The sequence below is a fragment of the Aspergillus aculeatinus genome (genome assembly GCF_003184765.1).
Source record: "Aspergillus aculeatinus CBS 121060 unplaced genomic scaffold BO66scaffold_96, whole genome shotgun sequence".
NCBI lineage: Eukaryota > Fungi > Ascomycota > Eurotiomycetes > Eurotiales > Aspergillaceae > Aspergillus > Aspergillus aculeatinus.
This window is the reverse complement of record NW_020291565.1, coordinates 18,136-34,434: the sequence shown is the minus strand read 5'-3', so window position 1 is coordinate 34,434 and position 16,299 is coordinate 18,136. Positions and strand designations below refer to the sequence as shown.

The 16,299-nt window shown below is 57.3% G+C and overlaps 5 protein-coding genes across 5 annotated transcripts; 4 read left to right on the top strand and 1 right to left on the bottom strand.

Moving 5' to 3' along the window:
* Positions 1–713: 713 nt before the first annotated feature.
* BO66DRAFT_444545 (E3 ubiquitin protein ligase) lies at positions 714–4,393 on the top strand (the record flags this gene model as incomplete). The annotated part of the gene is made up of 3 exons (XM_025651598.1): positions 714–1,272; positions 1,339–3,432; positions 3,489–4,393. The coding sequence occupies 3 exons, from the start codon at positions 714–716 to the stop codon at positions 4,391–4,393; spliced, it is 3,558 nt and encodes a 1,185-aa protein (XP_025497706.1).
* Positions 4,394–4,917: 524 nt separating this feature from the next.
* BO66DRAFT_386692 (DNA-directed DNA polymerase POL5) lies at positions 4,918–8,274 on the top strand (the record flags this gene model as incomplete). Its single annotated transcript, XM_025646199.1, has 4 exons — positions 4,918–5,316; positions 5,410–6,043; positions 6,140–6,936; positions 7,030–8,274. Exons 1-4 carry the CDS (start codon positions 4,930–4,932, stop codon positions 8,272–8,274), a joined length of 3,063 nt encoding a protein of 1,020 aa, XP_025497705.1. The 5' UTR covers positions 4,918–4,929.
* A 1,152-nt stretch (positions 8,275–9,426) lies between these two features.
* Positions 9,427–10,539, top strand: BO66DRAFT_465924 (uncharacterized protein; the record flags this gene model as incomplete). Its single annotated transcript, XM_025652513.1, has 1 exon — positions 9,427–10,539. One exon carries the CDS (start codon positions 9,427–9,429, stop codon positions 10,537–10,539), a length of 1,113 nt encoding a protein of 370 aa, XP_025497704.1.
* A 407-nt stretch (positions 10,540–10,946) lies between these two features.
* Positions 10,947–12,099, bottom strand: BO66DRAFT_362206 (uncharacterized protein). Its single transcript, XM_025645061.1, has 3 exons — positions 11,848–12,099; positions 11,446–11,778; positions 10,947–11,379 (listed from the first exon to the last, which is right to left on the bottom strand). The coding sequence occupies exons 1-3, from the start codon at positions 12,011–12,013 to the stop codon at positions 11,222–11,224; spliced, it is 657 nt and encodes a 218-aa protein (XP_025497703.1). The 5' UTR covers positions 12,014–12,099; the 3' UTR covers positions 10,947–11,221.
* A 2,854-nt stretch (positions 12,100–14,953) lies between these two features.
* On the top strand, positions 14,954–16,116 carry BO66DRAFT_337641 (NAD(P)-dependent alcohol dehydrogenase; the record flags this gene model as incomplete). The annotated part of the gene is made up of 2 exons (XM_025644334.1): positions 14,954–15,076; positions 15,163–16,116. Coding segments are annotated over 2 exons (1,077 nt in total), but the record flags the coding sequence as incomplete, so codon positions are not given.
* Positions 16,117–16,299: the final 183 nt, after the last annotated feature.

Sequence of the window (16,299 nt, the reverse complement as noted above, 5' to 3'; positions counted from 1 at the left end):
AGCCTTAGGCAACCCACGTCTTGAGTGACTGGTGACTGGTGACTGTGGTTAAGTTAAGTTATTATGGCTTGCGCATCCTCTTGCGACTTCCCCCCCCCCCCCCCCCACCGCCGCCTCCCTCCCTCCCTCTCCTTTCTCACAATCAAAAGCATATCTCGTGATAACTCCTTTTTCTTGTCCTTCCCTTTCCTCCCCCTACCATCAACTCATCACACCGGTTGTGTTCGCCTGGTGGTGTTGTGGTTCTGTTTTGTCCCTTTCCTTGTAACTACTTGTACTGTACATGCTCACGTTACATCTTCCCCCCCCCCCTCACGTTACATATATCCTACTTCTCCATAACTACAACCGGTTCAGGCTTCCTCTCGCTCAGTCTTACCTCATCCCCGCCAACTTGGGATAACTAACTAACCGGGTTTTCTTTGGTTTCTTGTGGATTTTTCTTAGTCCTTACTTGCCTCTTCGTGCCTTCGGCAAAATTACCCCGGTTGATCCTAGATTAAAGAACGGCCTTGCGGCAGGATCGTCCCTCGTTGCCGTCTCGCTTGTGCACGAGTCACTCGCTCCGCCGTTCATCCCCTAAAATCCTACTGCTGTCAATCCTCCGACGATAAGATCCCCTAAATCTCACCTGCTTCAACCTCCAACGCCGTGGTATCCCGCCATCTCCAGATCGTTACGGATCACCGCCCCCTAAAAACCAATGCGCCCCTATGCCGTCGCGGTTCCTACGTAACCCGTCACTCACTCCAGCCGCTGGCCATCCCCATCCTTCCCTGGTCCCCTTTCCTGCGAATGACGAGAGGAGCACACCTGCCGAGATCGTCCAAGATGCGCCCGACCTGTTCGCCATGACGGGACTTACAGCTACTTCACCCCCAACCCGGCGCGGGCACTCCCGTTCCATCAGCCACCCTTTCCCCGCGCCGTTCGCCGCCGCCGCCGCTGTGGGCAAACGGCGTCCCTCGATCGCGAAGAAGAAGAACGGTCGACCGGGGCTGGATTCGGACGATGACGACTTCCTCGGCTACATGCCCGACCCGAGCTCCTCGTCCCCGCGCAACCGGCCCCCGCAACACGGCGTGATGGCCTCGGGGAAGTGCATGGCCTGCAACTGCACCGTGCGGTGGCCCCGCGATCTGAAGGTGTTTCGGTGCACGGAATGCTTGACGGTCAACGATTTGGAGCCGTACGTGGATGCGGCCAAACCCGGGGCTCATGGTAATTCGGGCGCCGATGGGAAGCCCCGCACCCCCATGGTTTTACGAAAAGGTATGTTTGGTGACAGGGTTCCGGCTTGTGATTGATGTCGATCGGCTGACTGGTGTTTCCTTGTAGCGGTACCACTGTCTCTCGACCGGACGAAGGCGTTGCTGGACGACTGCATGACCGAGTACCTTCGGCAACTTCTATACGGAACCGGACCGCGAGCGACCCCAACTAGGAGTCAGCCGGAGAAGCCCCAGGATATCGCGCAGGATGAGAATCTGGCCCATTCGCCCGGCCAGACCGGCGAATACTTGTGTGATCCTCGTGCGACCGGCGACTCGCGCGGGCGAGCTTACTCGAATTCCAAAAAGCCAGGCAAGCTGGATGGCCCGCCAAACTTCTCGAAGCCTAATCTGAGCCCGTACTCATCCCACGGAGAAGGGAAGAGCTCGCCAATGAAGAGTCGAGACACGCAAACTATGCCGCGGCGAGATCGCTCGCCTCGAGAGGTTGGCCAGGGAAACACGTCGGATGCAAAGGAACTGCCGCGCCGCCCGTATATCTTTAGGCTGCTGGAAGACTACATAATAAATTCATTCAAGGGCTGTGATTGCTTGAACAGCTCATTCACCACAGTACAGCACGCGCCTCGCTCCACCAATAATAGCACTCCCCCCAAGCAGAGAGAGGACAAGAGTACTAGCGCGGCGCCCGCGCCCGCGGAACATGTATTTGAGCCGGATGCTAAGCTCCTCCTCCTGGGCGACATAGCAGAAAACTCGTCCTGGTGGATGAACGAGGTGGATCCTACCGTTCAGTCCCATGCCAAAGACCATCGGGAGAAATCCTCTGGTTCTAGAGCCGTCTCCTCTCGGAGCCCCCGTATAGACTGGGCGGAGCTTGCGAAATGGTACCACTTGATCATGACTGCCGGCTCTTCATGGGTGGAATTGTGGTCCACGATGAAGCCAGCTGAACTACGTACGGATGGTGACATTGTGGCTGCTCAGAGGTGGGAATCCACTGATTTGGCTATGGTTGAGAAGGAGGTGGTCGAGTCGCGCTTGCACCTGCATCGGACACTGCTCAAGGCGACGGAAAATCTCCTCAAACGGCCCCGACGACCACTCAAAAAGCCAGAAGACATTAGATTTCTCCTGATACTCTTGGTGAATCCATTGGTGCATCCCTCGAACTCGTCCCTGGCTTCGTACACATTAGCCCCCTCTGCTCCTCGGGGTGATAGGAGGCCTTCCCATCCCGTTATCGGTAATCCAAGACCCGCTCCTCGAGATATCAAACCTCCCACTCGACTGCGAAGCGGTGGGCCCGGGCATCACCCCGGCATCGTCAAACGAATTATGGGTCTGCTTGCCAATCTGCCGAACGACTGTCACCATTACTTGGTTTCCTGGTTCTCACGCTTCCCCACGGGACAATTTGAGAAAATTGTGGATATTGTGGGTAGTTTTGTGACGTATCGTCTGACTCGGCAGCATGGGCGGAAACGCAGCGAGACCGCGCAACCGGAAGATAGTCTGATACCCAGCTTCTCCAGCGCGGCGGGAAACACACCCGCCGAATTGCATGCCGCCATCAACGGCAGGAGTCCGAACAAGTCGGCCAAGGACGACCGGGACCAGCCCGTGGTCTATACTGATGACTGGCAGATTCGGGCTGCTGCACGGGTGATGTCGCTGCTGTTTACGGCCAACAATGCCACGGTGTCTCGCAAGCCGGATGGACCGGGGACCACTAGCGCTGGTCGATCGCCGAGTGACCGACGGGGCCATATGGTACCGATCAGCTCCTTCTACAACACGCTGCTGGATTATTCCGATCTTGTGGCGGACTTTGAGGCCTGGGAGTCCAAGTCGAGCAAGTTCTCGTTCTGCCAGTATCCTTTCTTCCTGAGCATCTGGGCCAAGATCCATATCTTGGAGCATGATGCTCGTCGTCAGATGGAGGTCAAGGCGCGGGAGGCGTTCTTCAATAGCATCCTCAGCCGGAAGGCGATCAGTCAGTATTTTGTGCTGAAGGTGCGGCGCGACTGTCTGGTGGAGGACAGCCTTCGAAGAGTCAGTGAGGTCGTTGGATCCAGCCACGAGGAGATCAAGAAGGGGCTGCGGATTGAGTTTGTCGGTGAAGAGGGAGTGGACGCGGGTGGTCTGCGGAAAGAGTGGTTCTTGCTGCTCGTCCGGGAAGTCTTCGATCCCCACCATGGTAGGTTCAGCCTTTTGAGTTCTCAAGGTGAACAAGGACTAACTTGAACGCCGCAGGGTTGTTCATTTATGACGAGGACTCACGATACTGCTACTTCAACCCGTACTGCTTCGAGTCGTCGGAACAGTTCTTCTTAGTCGGGGTTCTGCTGGGATTGGCTATCTACAACTCGACCATTCTCGACATTGCTCTCCCACCGTTCGCCTTCAAGAAGCTTCTGGCGGCGGCCCCGCAGTGGTCGACCAGCCGATCGGTGTACAAAGCTAGCCTGGACGACTTGGCGGAGTTTCGACCTCAGCTCGCGAAAGGGCTCCGGGCCTTGTTGGAATTCGAAGGGGACGTCGCGGAGACCTTCTGCTACGACTTCGTCGCGCAGGTCGACCGGTATGGGGAGGTGGTGCCGGTGCCTCTGTGTGCCGGCGGCGAGGACCGACCCGTGACGAATGCCAACCGGCGGGAGTTTGTGGATCTGTACGTGCAACACCTGCTGGACACGGCGGTGACGCGGCAGTTTGAGCCCTTCAAGCGGGGGTTCTTCACGGTGTGCGGCGGCAACGCGCTGTCCCTGTTCCGGCCGGAGGAGATCGAGCTGCTGGTGCGAGGCTCGGATGAGCCGCTGGACGTGGCCTCGCTCCGGGCGGTGGCGACGTACGAGAACTGGTCAGTGCCGCGGCCGGAAACGGTGCCTGTGGTGCGGTGGTTCTGGGAGATCTTCGGGCAGGCGGCGCCACAGTCGCAGCGGAAGATTCTGTCGTTTATCACGGGCAGTGATCGGATTCCGGCGATGGGGGCGACGAGTCTGAGTATCCGGCTGGGGTGTTTAGGGGATGACACGTGCCGGTTTCCGACGGCGCGGACCTGCTTCAACCAGTTGGGGTTGTATCGGTACGAGACGCGGGAGAAGCTGGAACGGGTGCTTTGGGATGCGGTGCTGAACAGTGAGGGATTTGGATTGAAGTAGTGGTAGTGGTAGTGGTGGTAGTGTTTGGTGGGGTGAGAGGGCAGGTCCCGGGTATTGATAGGAAGAATAAAATCATCTTTATCTATCATGATGTATTGATTGTAGAAATGTAATTGATTCGAAGTACTTGGTAGTAGAGTGGATGCTGCTGCTCAGGAGAATCAGATGCATAGTAGTGCGTAGTGCGTAGTGCCAGTGGATAAGTTAGCAGCCTGAGGCCACCTCCAGGCTTCCCGCATTGCGTTAGTCTCAGTCTCTTGCAGCAGCGAAGATCACACTAACCCGATTCAGGACGAAGAGCGGCCGGCCATCCATATCAATCAAATTTTCCCGGCAAAAAAGCTGCAACAACAACCTACGAACCACCTCTTGTGAAAGTTTGGTGGCTGTATAAAATTCTCCCCACAGCAAACCCCTTTCTAAACTTCCATTCTCACCACCTACTGGAAACCATTGTAATATTTTCTTGAAAGCCGAACAGTACACCCATACACCCATACACACCAACCAGTACACACCCCCGTAAAAAAAAAGGCATGGCAACGAGACCAGCCGGTCCGCCGCCGACCAAAAAACGGCGCCGCGAGCCCGTCAGCGTCGACCGCAAGCAGATCGAGATCTACGAGGACCTGGCCGCCGAGACCGACGCCGTCCGCCTGAAGGCCGCCGCCGCCCTGGTCGCGCAGTTCACCCCGGACCAGAACCCCCCCGCCGAGGCGGTGGACCGCGCCCTGGCGCGGTTGTTCCGCGGTCTGTGCAGTAGTCGCAAGGCGGCGCGCGTGGGGTTCTCGATCGCGTTGACGGAGGTGTTGGTGCAGGTTTTTGGGACTGCCGCCTCCGGGCAACAGGGGAAGAAGGATGTCGGGGCGGTGTTGGGGGTTTGGGAGCGGTTGACAGATTCGGCGGGCGGGGAGTCGGGGCAGGTTTGTTTCTTCCTTCCTTTTTTTTTTTTTTTGAAATTTTTGGATGGGGGGGGGTTTGTTGACTGGTAAAGGCGCATGCTAACGAACGGTCAGGAACAACGCGATCACTACTTCGGGCGTCTGTTTGGCGCGGAGGCCATCATTAAATCCGGCATCCTTTTTGGGGACGGGGCTGGCGCTGCTGCTGCGCCCGCGGAGTGGACCCGGCTGCTGGACCGCGTGTTCGAGCTGGCGAAGAAGAAGCCGTGGCTGCGCGAGGAGTGCGGTTGGATTGTGTATCGTTGTGTTCTGGATCTTGCTACCTCTCGAAAGAGCGAGGGGAAGAAGGAGCAGGTGAATGTGGCGTTGGTGGAGGTCGCGCTCGAGCGGCTGTGCGCCCACGACCTGGCCAGAACCCCCGAGGGCGTCGCCGTCTGGCTCGCGGCCAAGGAGGCCTTCCCCTCGGCCAAGTTCCCGGCCAAGGTTTGGAAGCATGAGGATCCGTTGGATGCCAAGGAAAGGGTTTCCCTGGGCAAGGTGATGAAGGACTCGTCGGATTCGAGTGCCAGCTCCAGTGCCAGTGAGGATGCGGACGGCCAGAAGAAGGGTTCCTCCGGTGTCTGGAATTCCAAGTTGCACTTCGCCTGGGATGTGGTTCTGGGCCGGTTGGCGCAGGTGCCTAAGGCTAAGACTAAGGGCGAGTCTTCGAGGCTCGGGTTTGCCGAGTTCTGGACCGAGGTTGTGGATAGTATGTTCCCTTTCCTTTCCCCCCTTTTTCTTGGAACTTGAGGTTGTTGGGCAGCGCGCGAGGGCGAGGGCGAGGGCAGGCTAACGCTGCGTCTAGATGGTTTGTTTGCCGCGGCTTCCTCCGAAGAACGCAAGTACTGGGGGTTCTCGCTGTTCATCAAGGTCGTCACCGAGAGTCCGCAAGCCGTGGCGGCCCAGACGTTCACCAAGAACCTGGTGCGCTGCCTCATGAACCAACTGGCCGTCGAGGACCGCTACCTGCACCGCATGGCCGTCAAGGCCGCCAAGTCCCTGCAGACGCGCGTGGCCAAGGAGCCCGCCTTCGCCGCCGCCGCCGTCCGCGGCCTGATGGGGCCCGCCACCGGCGGCTCGGTCACCTTCGACCAGGCCACTAAGACCAAGACCGTGGAGAAGATCGTCGTCGAGGCCAACGTCGACGCCCTCAAGGAGATCGTCCCCCTGTTCGAGTCGCTGATCGCCGCCCCCTGCGGCCCCAACGATGGCAAGACCGCGGCCGCCAGCCGCCAGTTCCTGGCCGGCTTGCTTCTGGCCATCGTGCGTGCGCGCGCGTCCGCGGACAGCAAGGATGACGACACGTACAGTGTGCTCGAGCAGATCCTCTCCATCTTCGTCCGCTTCGCCTACTTCAAGGACCCGGCCGTCAGCCCCGCGCTCACCGAGCAGACCCAGGAGCTCTTCCGCAGTCGCATCAACTCCTGCATCAACAGTCTGATCGCCACCGCCCGGTACGCCTCCATCCCCTACGCGGTGGTGCGCCAGATCCGGGACCTGGCCAAGTCCGAGGAGCGCGGCAAGTTCATCGTCAGTATGGATGAGACAATCAGTGGCGCGGTCAAGAATGCGTTCAAGTCGCTGAAGAAGCTGGCGAGTATGGTATGTTCCTCCTCTCTACCCGGTTTCCTCCTCCAATTCCGTGTGAAGGAAGAACGCGCGAGCCTGGCTAATCGTTTGTGGTTGGTGCAGGAGAAGAAGGATAACGCGGCGAGCGTCGACGCGTTCCGGCTGCTGTACTCGTTGACGATTCTGCAGGTGTACAACGGCGACGCGGACGCGGCGTCGATGCTGGAGGAGTTGGATTTCTGCTACACGCAGATCTTCGGCGAGGAGAAGAAGGAGAAGAAGAATTCCAAGGGCAAGAAGGCGGAGGACGAGGAGGACGAGGAGAACGACGAAAAGACCTCCGATGCCTCGGACGCCCTGGTGGAGATCCTGCTCAGCTTCGCGTCCAAGCAGTCGCAGCTCTTCCGGCGCATGAGCGAGCAGGTCTTCGGGGCCTTTGCCGAGAGCATCACCGAGAATGGCCTGGAGTCGCTGACCTCCATCCTGGAGGCCAAGGAGAGTCTGGCGGGTCAGCAGGAGATGTTCGACCAGCAGGACGAGGACGGGGACGACGCGGACATGATGGATGTTGATGGTGACGGTGACGGTGACGAGCTCGACAGCGACGTCGAGGTCGTTGAAGCCGGTGACTCTGCGGCATCCTCTTCCGACTCGGAAGTCTCGGAGGACGAAGGCAACGACGACGAGGAGGCGATCTTCGAAGCCAAACTGGCCGCGGCGCTGGGCACGCACCGGCTGGACGCGGACATGCCGGAGGCCGAGGAAGACTCGGACGCGGACATGAACGACGACGAGATGGAGGAACTCGACGAGCAGCTCGTGAAGGTCTTCCGGGCGCGCCGTGACGCCCTCGGCCAGAAGAAGGACAAGAAGGACGCCCGCGCCAACATGGTGCACTTCAAGAACCGCGTGCTGGACCTGCTGGAGATCTACGTGAAGAAGTGCCACGCCAAGCTGCTGGCCCTCGATCTGCTGCTGCCCCTGCTGCGGCTGACCCGCAAGTCGGCCAACAAGCAGATCTCGACGCGCGCCGCCACCGTCCTCCGCGAGTACACCAAGCAGTGCAAGGGCGCGACGGCGCTGCCTGCTATCCAGGAGGAGGACGTGGACAATGTGTGGGAGCTGCTGAAGTCCATCCACACCGAGGCGACGCACAGTGGGCCCCCCGCGCACGCGACGGCGTGCAGCCAGGCGAGCTTGCTGGTGGTCAAGGTGCTGGTGGCGCAGGAGCGGGGCAACGTGGCCCGCGTCGTGGAGGTGTATGGCGAGACGAGGACGAAGCAGCTGCTCAGTCGCAAGTGTCATGTGCAGCCGTCGTTCTTTACGGATTGGAATAACTGGTGTGTTTCGTTCGGGAAGACGAAGAATTAGAAGGTCAAAAGTTACATAGACGGTGGTTTTCGTTGGCTTCGATTCAGATATCCAGTGTTGTTGTTATGAGCTTTGTGCTTGTTTCTTGAGTAGGGTTGTAGCGCTGTGGTTGTGTGTCTGGTTACTTGGATGATGACAAGGGCGCAGGCAGGCAGGTTCAGGGTAAGCGTGCGGCAGAGTATGACTCTATCCAGGCGGTTACCTACTGCTGTGTTTTAGGTCCATGTTTGGAACTATGGACATGCTGCCTCCCCGCCCTAGCACACAGAGAAAGACAGAGAGAGGGAGGGTAGCTGCCACAACGGCCCCGGAGAAAACACAGGACACAAGGGAAGCGTTCGTAGGACCTGACAGACCCCCCAGTCGTCGTCATCGTCTCCTACCTAGTAAGATATCTTGAACGAAAACGTATTTCTCCCCACGGGGATGACACTGCGCTGGATATGCAGATGTCACGGTGAGTGTGGCTGGAGCGCTGGTTCGGGCTGTTGTCGGTTGTCGATTGTCGAAGATTGAGATGTCATCGCGTGGTAGTTACGATCGTTGGGAGATAGAAACCGGCATTCTGGAAACTGGTCAGGGTCTGGCTTCGACGATGGCGATTGTGAATGAAGGCGTGTTCGTGTTTACTTTGATCCACCTCAAAGCAGAAGCTTCCACAGAGGATAGGAGCGTGTGAATGGGGAAGCTGTTAAGTGAGGTGGGAGTTGGTGGTTAGGGTTGCTAGAATGCAATGCTTACCTCTATCCATGATGGACCACTCTGATAGCGACAAATAATCCCCTTTGAGTAACGACAGAGCTTTGAGCCGAGCACAAAGCCTTTGATGGACAAGCAAGAGATGCTTTGAAACTACAGATGGAAAAAGAAGTGCAAAGAAAGAAATGGGGGAAAGTGAATGTGCAGTCTAAGACATACGATTGCGAAAGGCAGGGGGAGTGAGGATCTCCGCTCTTCCCTTTAAGAACGTACAAACAAGGCAGGGCTCGATGAGTTGATGGCCCTGGGGTTCCTGCACTATATAAGCTTGGGACTTCTCACTGTGGAGAAGTATCCCACACAGGTCATTGCATCCTTGCTGGTTCTTCATCTTGGTCTAACCTTCTGAAAGTAACTTGTTGTTCATTCCACATCTCAAGACTAGCTCTCAACATGTCTTCTCTCAGTTCCGAGCAGATGGCCGGTGACGCCGTGTCTATCCTTGATGAAGCTGCGCCGGATCTTGTCTGTGGTGCTGCGTCTATTCCTGATGCTGATTGCGGTGTTGATCGCAAGGCGAAGGTTGAAGATGACTACGAGGATGATCACGAAGAGAATCAGGATGGCGATTTGAACGATGAGCCAAATGATGGTCCCGATGACCAGGACCACTGTGACGAGCAGATCGATCAGCCAACCGATGCTCCTGATGCTCAGACCGATGCTCAGCCCGACAACCACAACGATGAGCAACCCGACGAGTCCACCGATCAGACCGAAACCACCGATACTCAGCCCGACGCTCAGAAGAGCGACGAGAACGACGACCCGCCCAACGAACCCGCAACCGGCCCCCACGACGACGACAACTTCCTCCACGAAGCCGAAGCATGGCGCACCTACATCCAGCAAGAATGGCTCGCCCACGGCGGGCTCCTGCGCTGGACCACCCACCGCGTGCTACCAGCAGCCGGCGCTCTCGCGCAGTCCGCCCTGCTCTCGACGCCCGCCCTGTACATCCTGCACCTGCTGCACCTCACCTCGTACCTGACGGGCAGCAGCCCGGCCGGCTCGGCGGCGTGGCCGCTGCGCTTCCGCTTCCGGTTCACCGACCAACTGACCGAGCTGGAGTGGACGGGCGCCCTCCTCTGCGTGCTGGGCGTCTGGCACCAGTACCTCTTCACGGCCATCTTCCAGAGCCACCGGACGACGCGGGCGCGCGCCGCCCGCTACCTGGACGTGCTCGGCCTGGTTTCGTGTCTGTTTTGCATGCCCGGGCTGAACGGCTGGGCCGTCGGCCAGATGTACGGGCTGACGTTCGCGGTGCTGCACCTCCTTCTGCTGGGCAGCTTGGGGCTGTATGATTCCGCGGTCGGGGCGAGAGGCTGGGCCCGTCGGGGGTTGGGGCTGCGCGAGGAGGTCGTGGTCAATTTTGTTGATGGTGGTGACAACGATGGTCGGGATGCGGATGTTGTTGTTCTTGCTTTTGATGGTGATGATGATGATGATGATGATGATGCTGTGCATGAATTGGCGGCGCTGCTTGGTCTCTATTGCTTGCCCTAGACAGGCTTTCTGTCCGTGAGAGAGGGGTGTCTTGTGAGGTCTGCTCGCCGGTGCGGCTCTGGTGTGATGCGAGAAAAATAATGTCTTCTAGTCAGTGATCTTAGTACAACAAATTGATATGCGTTGGTTAGAATAAGTAACAGTGATTATGTGTAATTTCTCCAATTTTTATCCATTAGGTATGTTTCCCTCGGTGAGACGTAGATTAATCTCCCTCTTACAGCAGCCCCTTCAGAAAAGTAAATCCCTCGAACTCGATCATGTTTACTCCCGCCAGTACTCCAAGCATCAAGAGTGGCTCTTGACACCTCGACTGGCTGTCTCTTGGTATAGGCGTGAACAGAGCACTCCAAGAAATTAGCGTAGGAAAGTAAATACCAGTATATACTTGTTAGTCTGGTCCAATGGAGATTATTAGGTACTATAGCTGCAAAGCCTGCACTCCGCTGATATAATCCTGACTAAGACAGTGCTAGTGTCACAACCTTTCCACTTTCGACCGGAATAGAAAATAAGACAAAAGGAGAAGAGGAAGGAAAGACAAGCAAAAAATGACCAGGGACCCGGCAGCGGTCCTAAAGACTCCCACTTGGCTAAGCTATAAACGATAGACGCTCTGCCCTCCCCATATCATGGGGAACCCTCCCCCACCCCCCCAGGTAAGCGATTGCACCAACCCACCCTAAGCAGCAGTGCAAGCCCCGTTCACCTGAGTCTGGGGCGGTCCGACATCAACCGTCTGCACGCCACTGACGGTGGTGACGCTGTGGTCGATGCCGTTGAAAGTGCAGCGCACATTACCCGTGCCGGAGACGATGTGCGAGATGCTAAGCGGGTTGGCTGTTTTCCCCTTGGTGTTAGCATGGAAGTCGGCACTACTTGGGAAAGCAAGCAAGATTCACATACTGATGGCCGTCGAGGTGCCGTCGAGCGGGAACGACTGAGAGAATTGCGCGTCCGCGGCGCCTTGGAAAGTGATGGTGACGGATGAGCCCTGGCCTCCGGAGGGGGTGCTGGGGGTGGAGGGCTCAACGGGGGCCGGGGCCGGGGTGGATGGGTCCGGGGTAGGAGTGGTGGGATCCCCCGCGGCGGTGCATGAGCCCTGGGTCTGGGTCTGAGGGGGGCCCACGTCCACGGTTGCTACGCCGCTGACGGTCGTGCTGGAGTGGTCGATGCCGATGAAAGTGCAGGTGACGCCTGCGGTGCTGGAGGCGATGTGCGAGATGCTCAGGGGGTTGGCTGGGGTTTGGGTTAGTGATCGTTGGGGTGGGATTATGTTTGCTGGGCTCTAGGCTAGGCTCGGCTTACAGATAGCGACGGTGGAGCCATCGGTGGGGAAGCTCTGGGTGAACTGCGCGTCTGCGGCGCCAAGGAAGGTGATTTGAACCTCGTTCTGCGTGCGGACAGCGAGCGGCGCGGCGAAGACGGAGGAAGCGAGGGTGAACAGGACGGTGGACTCGGAGAGGAAATGCATGGTGATGGTGGTCTATCTTTTGCAATCAAGAATGACTCGGTAGCGAGAGTATGAATGCTGCTGCTTTGAAACTCTGTGACTCTGTCTGATGCTGATGAGAATAAATGCTGGGTTGAGAGGGACGTCTGAGAGGTTTATATAGACATGATATGGACTGCAAAAGCTCTGCTCAGCGAGCAGTTCAAGTCAGGTATACAGCTCATGTTCCTAAAATAGAACTATACAACACGACCCGTGGGAGAGGAGTTACTCCGCCGGCCTTACATCAACAAAACCCTCATAGTCAGTCCTCGGCTGCGCTCGGGAGAGCGAGAAATCCCATGGCGCGTTGGGAAGAAAGCTCAGGGCATAGCCCCGGATTTGGCGTAAATGCGTCGAGAGTACCATGTACAGTACTAAAATTATCACACGACACACTGCCCCCCGGTGGCCGTTCCATGTATTCACCAGCAACGGCAGTGTGGTCTCGTGCCAGGGCTTGAGCCTTTTTCCCCGGACACAACTGAGTCAATTACGAGCAGAGCCTCGTGTTGATTTGCATGCACAGCTTATTAAGGCAAACTCTATCTCAACCATCGCCGTCTTTGTCCGGGGAATTGACAGCATCCGCCGCCGTATATGCACCGCCTGAAACCTAAACCCGGACACTCAAAGCGGACCACGTCTACCGCGCTGATGGGCATCATCCAGCGATGCTGTATGTTTTACATAATAATGACAAGATTTGAGTCTGTGGCAGGTCAGCAGAAAAACACGCATCTGATTTTAGAACAGACAGTGCTGGCCGAGGGGCAGTTGCTTGTCGCGGGCGTTGTTGAAGTAGGGCAAAAGTCATGACATCATACAAGGACATGGAGATAAAGGGTTATTTGTATACACACTGCCACCTACCACATCTGGTGCGCGGATGCTGCCGCCGCGAAGGAGGTTTCTCATTCGATGTCTAATTTAGGATCGAAGATGTAAATTGTCTTAGACATCGGGTAAGGCCTCCTTCACGAGGTACAGCACGGTGTTTGGCTCTATCCTCCGTAGCACTACCTTCGTGCACCTCCCAAGCCCTAATCACTTCCTGTGCGTGGCTCATCCAACACACTCACTACCGCTGAAGCTGGCTCGAGCTATCCTACTACTTGTCACAGTGTGCTTTCTTCTTTTCTACCCTCACCGCCTCTTCTGATATCTTTGCTTCCCACACCTGTCAAACGCCTCTTCGTGGTCCTGCAAAGGCCGCCCACGGCGCCACATCGTAAGCAGGTGAATTCCCCCTTTGCCGCACCACACTTAAGAGTGAGATGTCAGGTCAGACGATGATGACATCCGCGACTAGGTCACCGGCTGCGTGTTTGAACTGTGCAGCTCAGATCGCTTCTGCTCGGGTTGTTTCACTAGCGTGCCAGCGCTTTGCTGAAGTGGAGTAGTACCATTGCTCTGAAGTTTCGCCGCCGGGCTACACTTCGGTGGAGCTCAGTGAGGGAGAGAGGGTCTTCTCAAGCCGTGTAATTTGTTTGTGGAGAGGGGCGATGGCGTGGGAAGACGGAATCCCGGTTGCGACTAGCTGGGATTAGTCAAGAAAAACCTGATACTCCTTGAACTTACACCAGCCCACTCACCGGCCAATCCATTTCCAGATCCCACGTCATCCGTGTAAACCCTCCTGTCCGAGGCAGTGGGCGGGCCACGTCAAGCCTATGACAGTTTTCCATACGTCTTGGCCGTCTCCGGACCTGCGAGCTCTGTGGTCCGAACTGACATGGTAAGGAGCAACGTTTAACACATATGCTCCCCGCGACATGATGTTGCTGCACCTAAAAAATCGACCAGCGTAGCAACGCACATGGTTCATCAGATGCGCTACTCAGCGAGAAGATCGATGACGCCGAACCACAACGGTCGCAGATTGAGCACGAGCTTGACTGTGGGCACAGTGCTTTTGAGCGCTTTCATTGCTCTCAACCCCGATTTGAACCCCAGTCTGATTGGACGTCCTCCAGCAGATCCTCATCGTCCCGAGCAGATGCAAGGACCTGCCTGAGCAGACTGTCCATGATGCTAGCTACACTAATTTGTGGAGCCACGCAGTAGGAATGCTACCCACGGCTTCTCCCTCCTGACCCTAAGAAGTTGTCGCAACTCCTGCAGTGTAATGTGCGAGTCGCGAAGCCACGGAGCCGGGCGCTGGCCGGCGTTGTCCGAGGGTCTGATTTCCATTCACAATTCGAACACCAAGCGAAAAGCCTTTGAGCCGGTCGCCACAGTTCAGCGAGGTTCGCTTGGTCAACCACATGCAGCGGTCTTAATCAATGCAGATAGCTTGACTGCCAGTCGCATGATTCCGCATTCGATCTGCTGGGACCGGGCCTGGGCGGTAATGAGGCTTCGCGAGCATCGCTGTAGTAGATTGTCTTGCGAATACTTATATGTTTCTCTCATTGTTTGGCATCGACCTGACGAAGTAGTGAGAGGGATTGAATGGATATGGACATGGTTAGTTGAAGAGAAACCACTCGAGAAGTCCAGGTACTTGCTGCTGGCCACTGTCTGGATAAACGATGCGGGGAGTAATGCTATCTCTGCAAATCCGTCTGAAATTGACTGTGTATCACCCACCCCGGCGGCATCCCCACTATTATCAAGGATGTAGACGCCAAGTGAGGGGAACCCAGCCCCAGCACATGACCGCGCAAAGGAGGGGAAATCAGCAATAAGCAATCAGCAACCAGAGAGTCAGCCCACATTACTCCGACGGGATAAGCTCCTTCAATATAAAGCCCATACTTTCCCAAATGAATCTCTGCAAAGAAGCCGACTGACAGGCCGAACAACAAAATGACAGAAACTGTAAGCTTCCACACGCACTGCAGCCTCCCCCGCACCATCACCCCTAACCGCGATCTCTCCATTTGGCATTGGCTCAACCATACCTAACCAACCCACCAGAACCTATCATGCGTCCTCTACGGCGCCGGAAGAGTCCGGTTTGAAGACCGACCCATCCCCCAAATCGAAGACCCCCACGATGTATTGATCCGAATCGCGTACGTGGGCGTCTGCGGTAGCGATGTTAGCACCCACCCACCCACCCCTAGCCCAGTCCTAGCCCCCCTCCCTTCGCCCCACATCATCCAGAGAAAGCTAACCTTCGAAAGGTCCACTTCTGGACCCACGGCGGCATCCTCACCAAAGTGACCCCGGAAAAGCCCCTGGTCATGGGCCACGAAGCCTCCGGCACGATCCACGCCGTCGGCGGCGCAGTCACCGACCTCCAGCCGGGGGACCGCGTCGCCATCGAACCCGGCTACCCGTGCCGGCGCTGCGGGCCCTGCAAGACGGGGCAGTACAACCTCTGCCCGGCCATGAAGTTCGCGGCCGCCCCGCCGGACGCGCACGGGACCCTGTGTCGGGTGTTCCGGATGCCGGCGGACTTTGTGTACCGAATCCCCGATGCGCTGAGTCTGCAGGAGGCGGTGCTGGTCGAGCCGTTGGCGGTGGCGGTGCATGCGGTCCGGCTGGCGGAGGTGCGGCCTGCGCTGAAGGTGTTGGTGCAGGGGGCCGGGACGATTGGGCTGTTGGTTGCGGCTGTTGCAAAGGCGTATGGGGCTACCCGGGTCGGGGTGAGTGATGTGAGTGAGGCGAAGGTGGAGTTTGCGCGGGGGTTCTTGTCGTCAATGTCGGGTGTCACGGTGATGCGGCCGGATAATGCCGAGAGTGCGGAGGCGGTGGCTGCGCGGTTTAGGGGGGAGATGGGCTTGGATACTAGTCGAGGGGTGGATGTGGTGGTCGAGTGTGCCGGGGTGGAGACGGCGATGCAGACGGGGCTCTATGCCCTCGGGGCGGGGGGGGTGTTGGTGCAGGTCGGCATGGGGAAGCCCCTGCAGGCGCTGCCGTTGCTGGATATGTTCGCCAAGGAGACGGTCTTCAAGACGGCGTTTCGTTATGCGCCTCGTGACTATGAGATTGCGTTGGACTTGCTCGCGGAGGGGAAGATTAGTGTGGCGCCGTTGATTAGTAGTACCCTGCCGTTTGAGGAGGCGCCTGAGGCGTGGGAGAGGACGCGCAGGGGTGAGGGGATCAAGAACCTCATTCGGGGGGTGCAGGACTAGCTCGGGGCTACTGTTCCCCTGTCAGTCTTGTAGCATTTTTTGTTTCGAAAATGTCAAGTGGAGGAATTCAAGAATTCGGTATTGCTGCTTGAAGGTCCACAGATACGTAGTTCTCTGCACAGTGACCATTTCTGCCGGTGATACTTCAACCATACCAGATCTCACTTAAAGGATTATGACATT

Excerpts from the sequence above, each read along its gene's own strand:
- BO66DRAFT_362206 (XM_025645061.1), bottom strand. The coding sequence starts at position 12,013 with ATGCATTTCCTCTCCGAGTCCACCGTCCTGTTCACCCTCGCTTCCTCC. Across the intron at positions 11,779-11,847 it reads TGGCTCCACCGTCGCTATCT|CCAACCCCCTGAGCATCTCG; the intron begins GTAAGCCGAGCC and ends CCCAAACCCCAG. Across the intron at positions 11,380-11,445 it reads CGGCACCTCGACGGCCATCA|CCAACCCGCTTAGCATCTCG; the intron begins GTATGTGAATCT and ends AGGGGAAAACAG.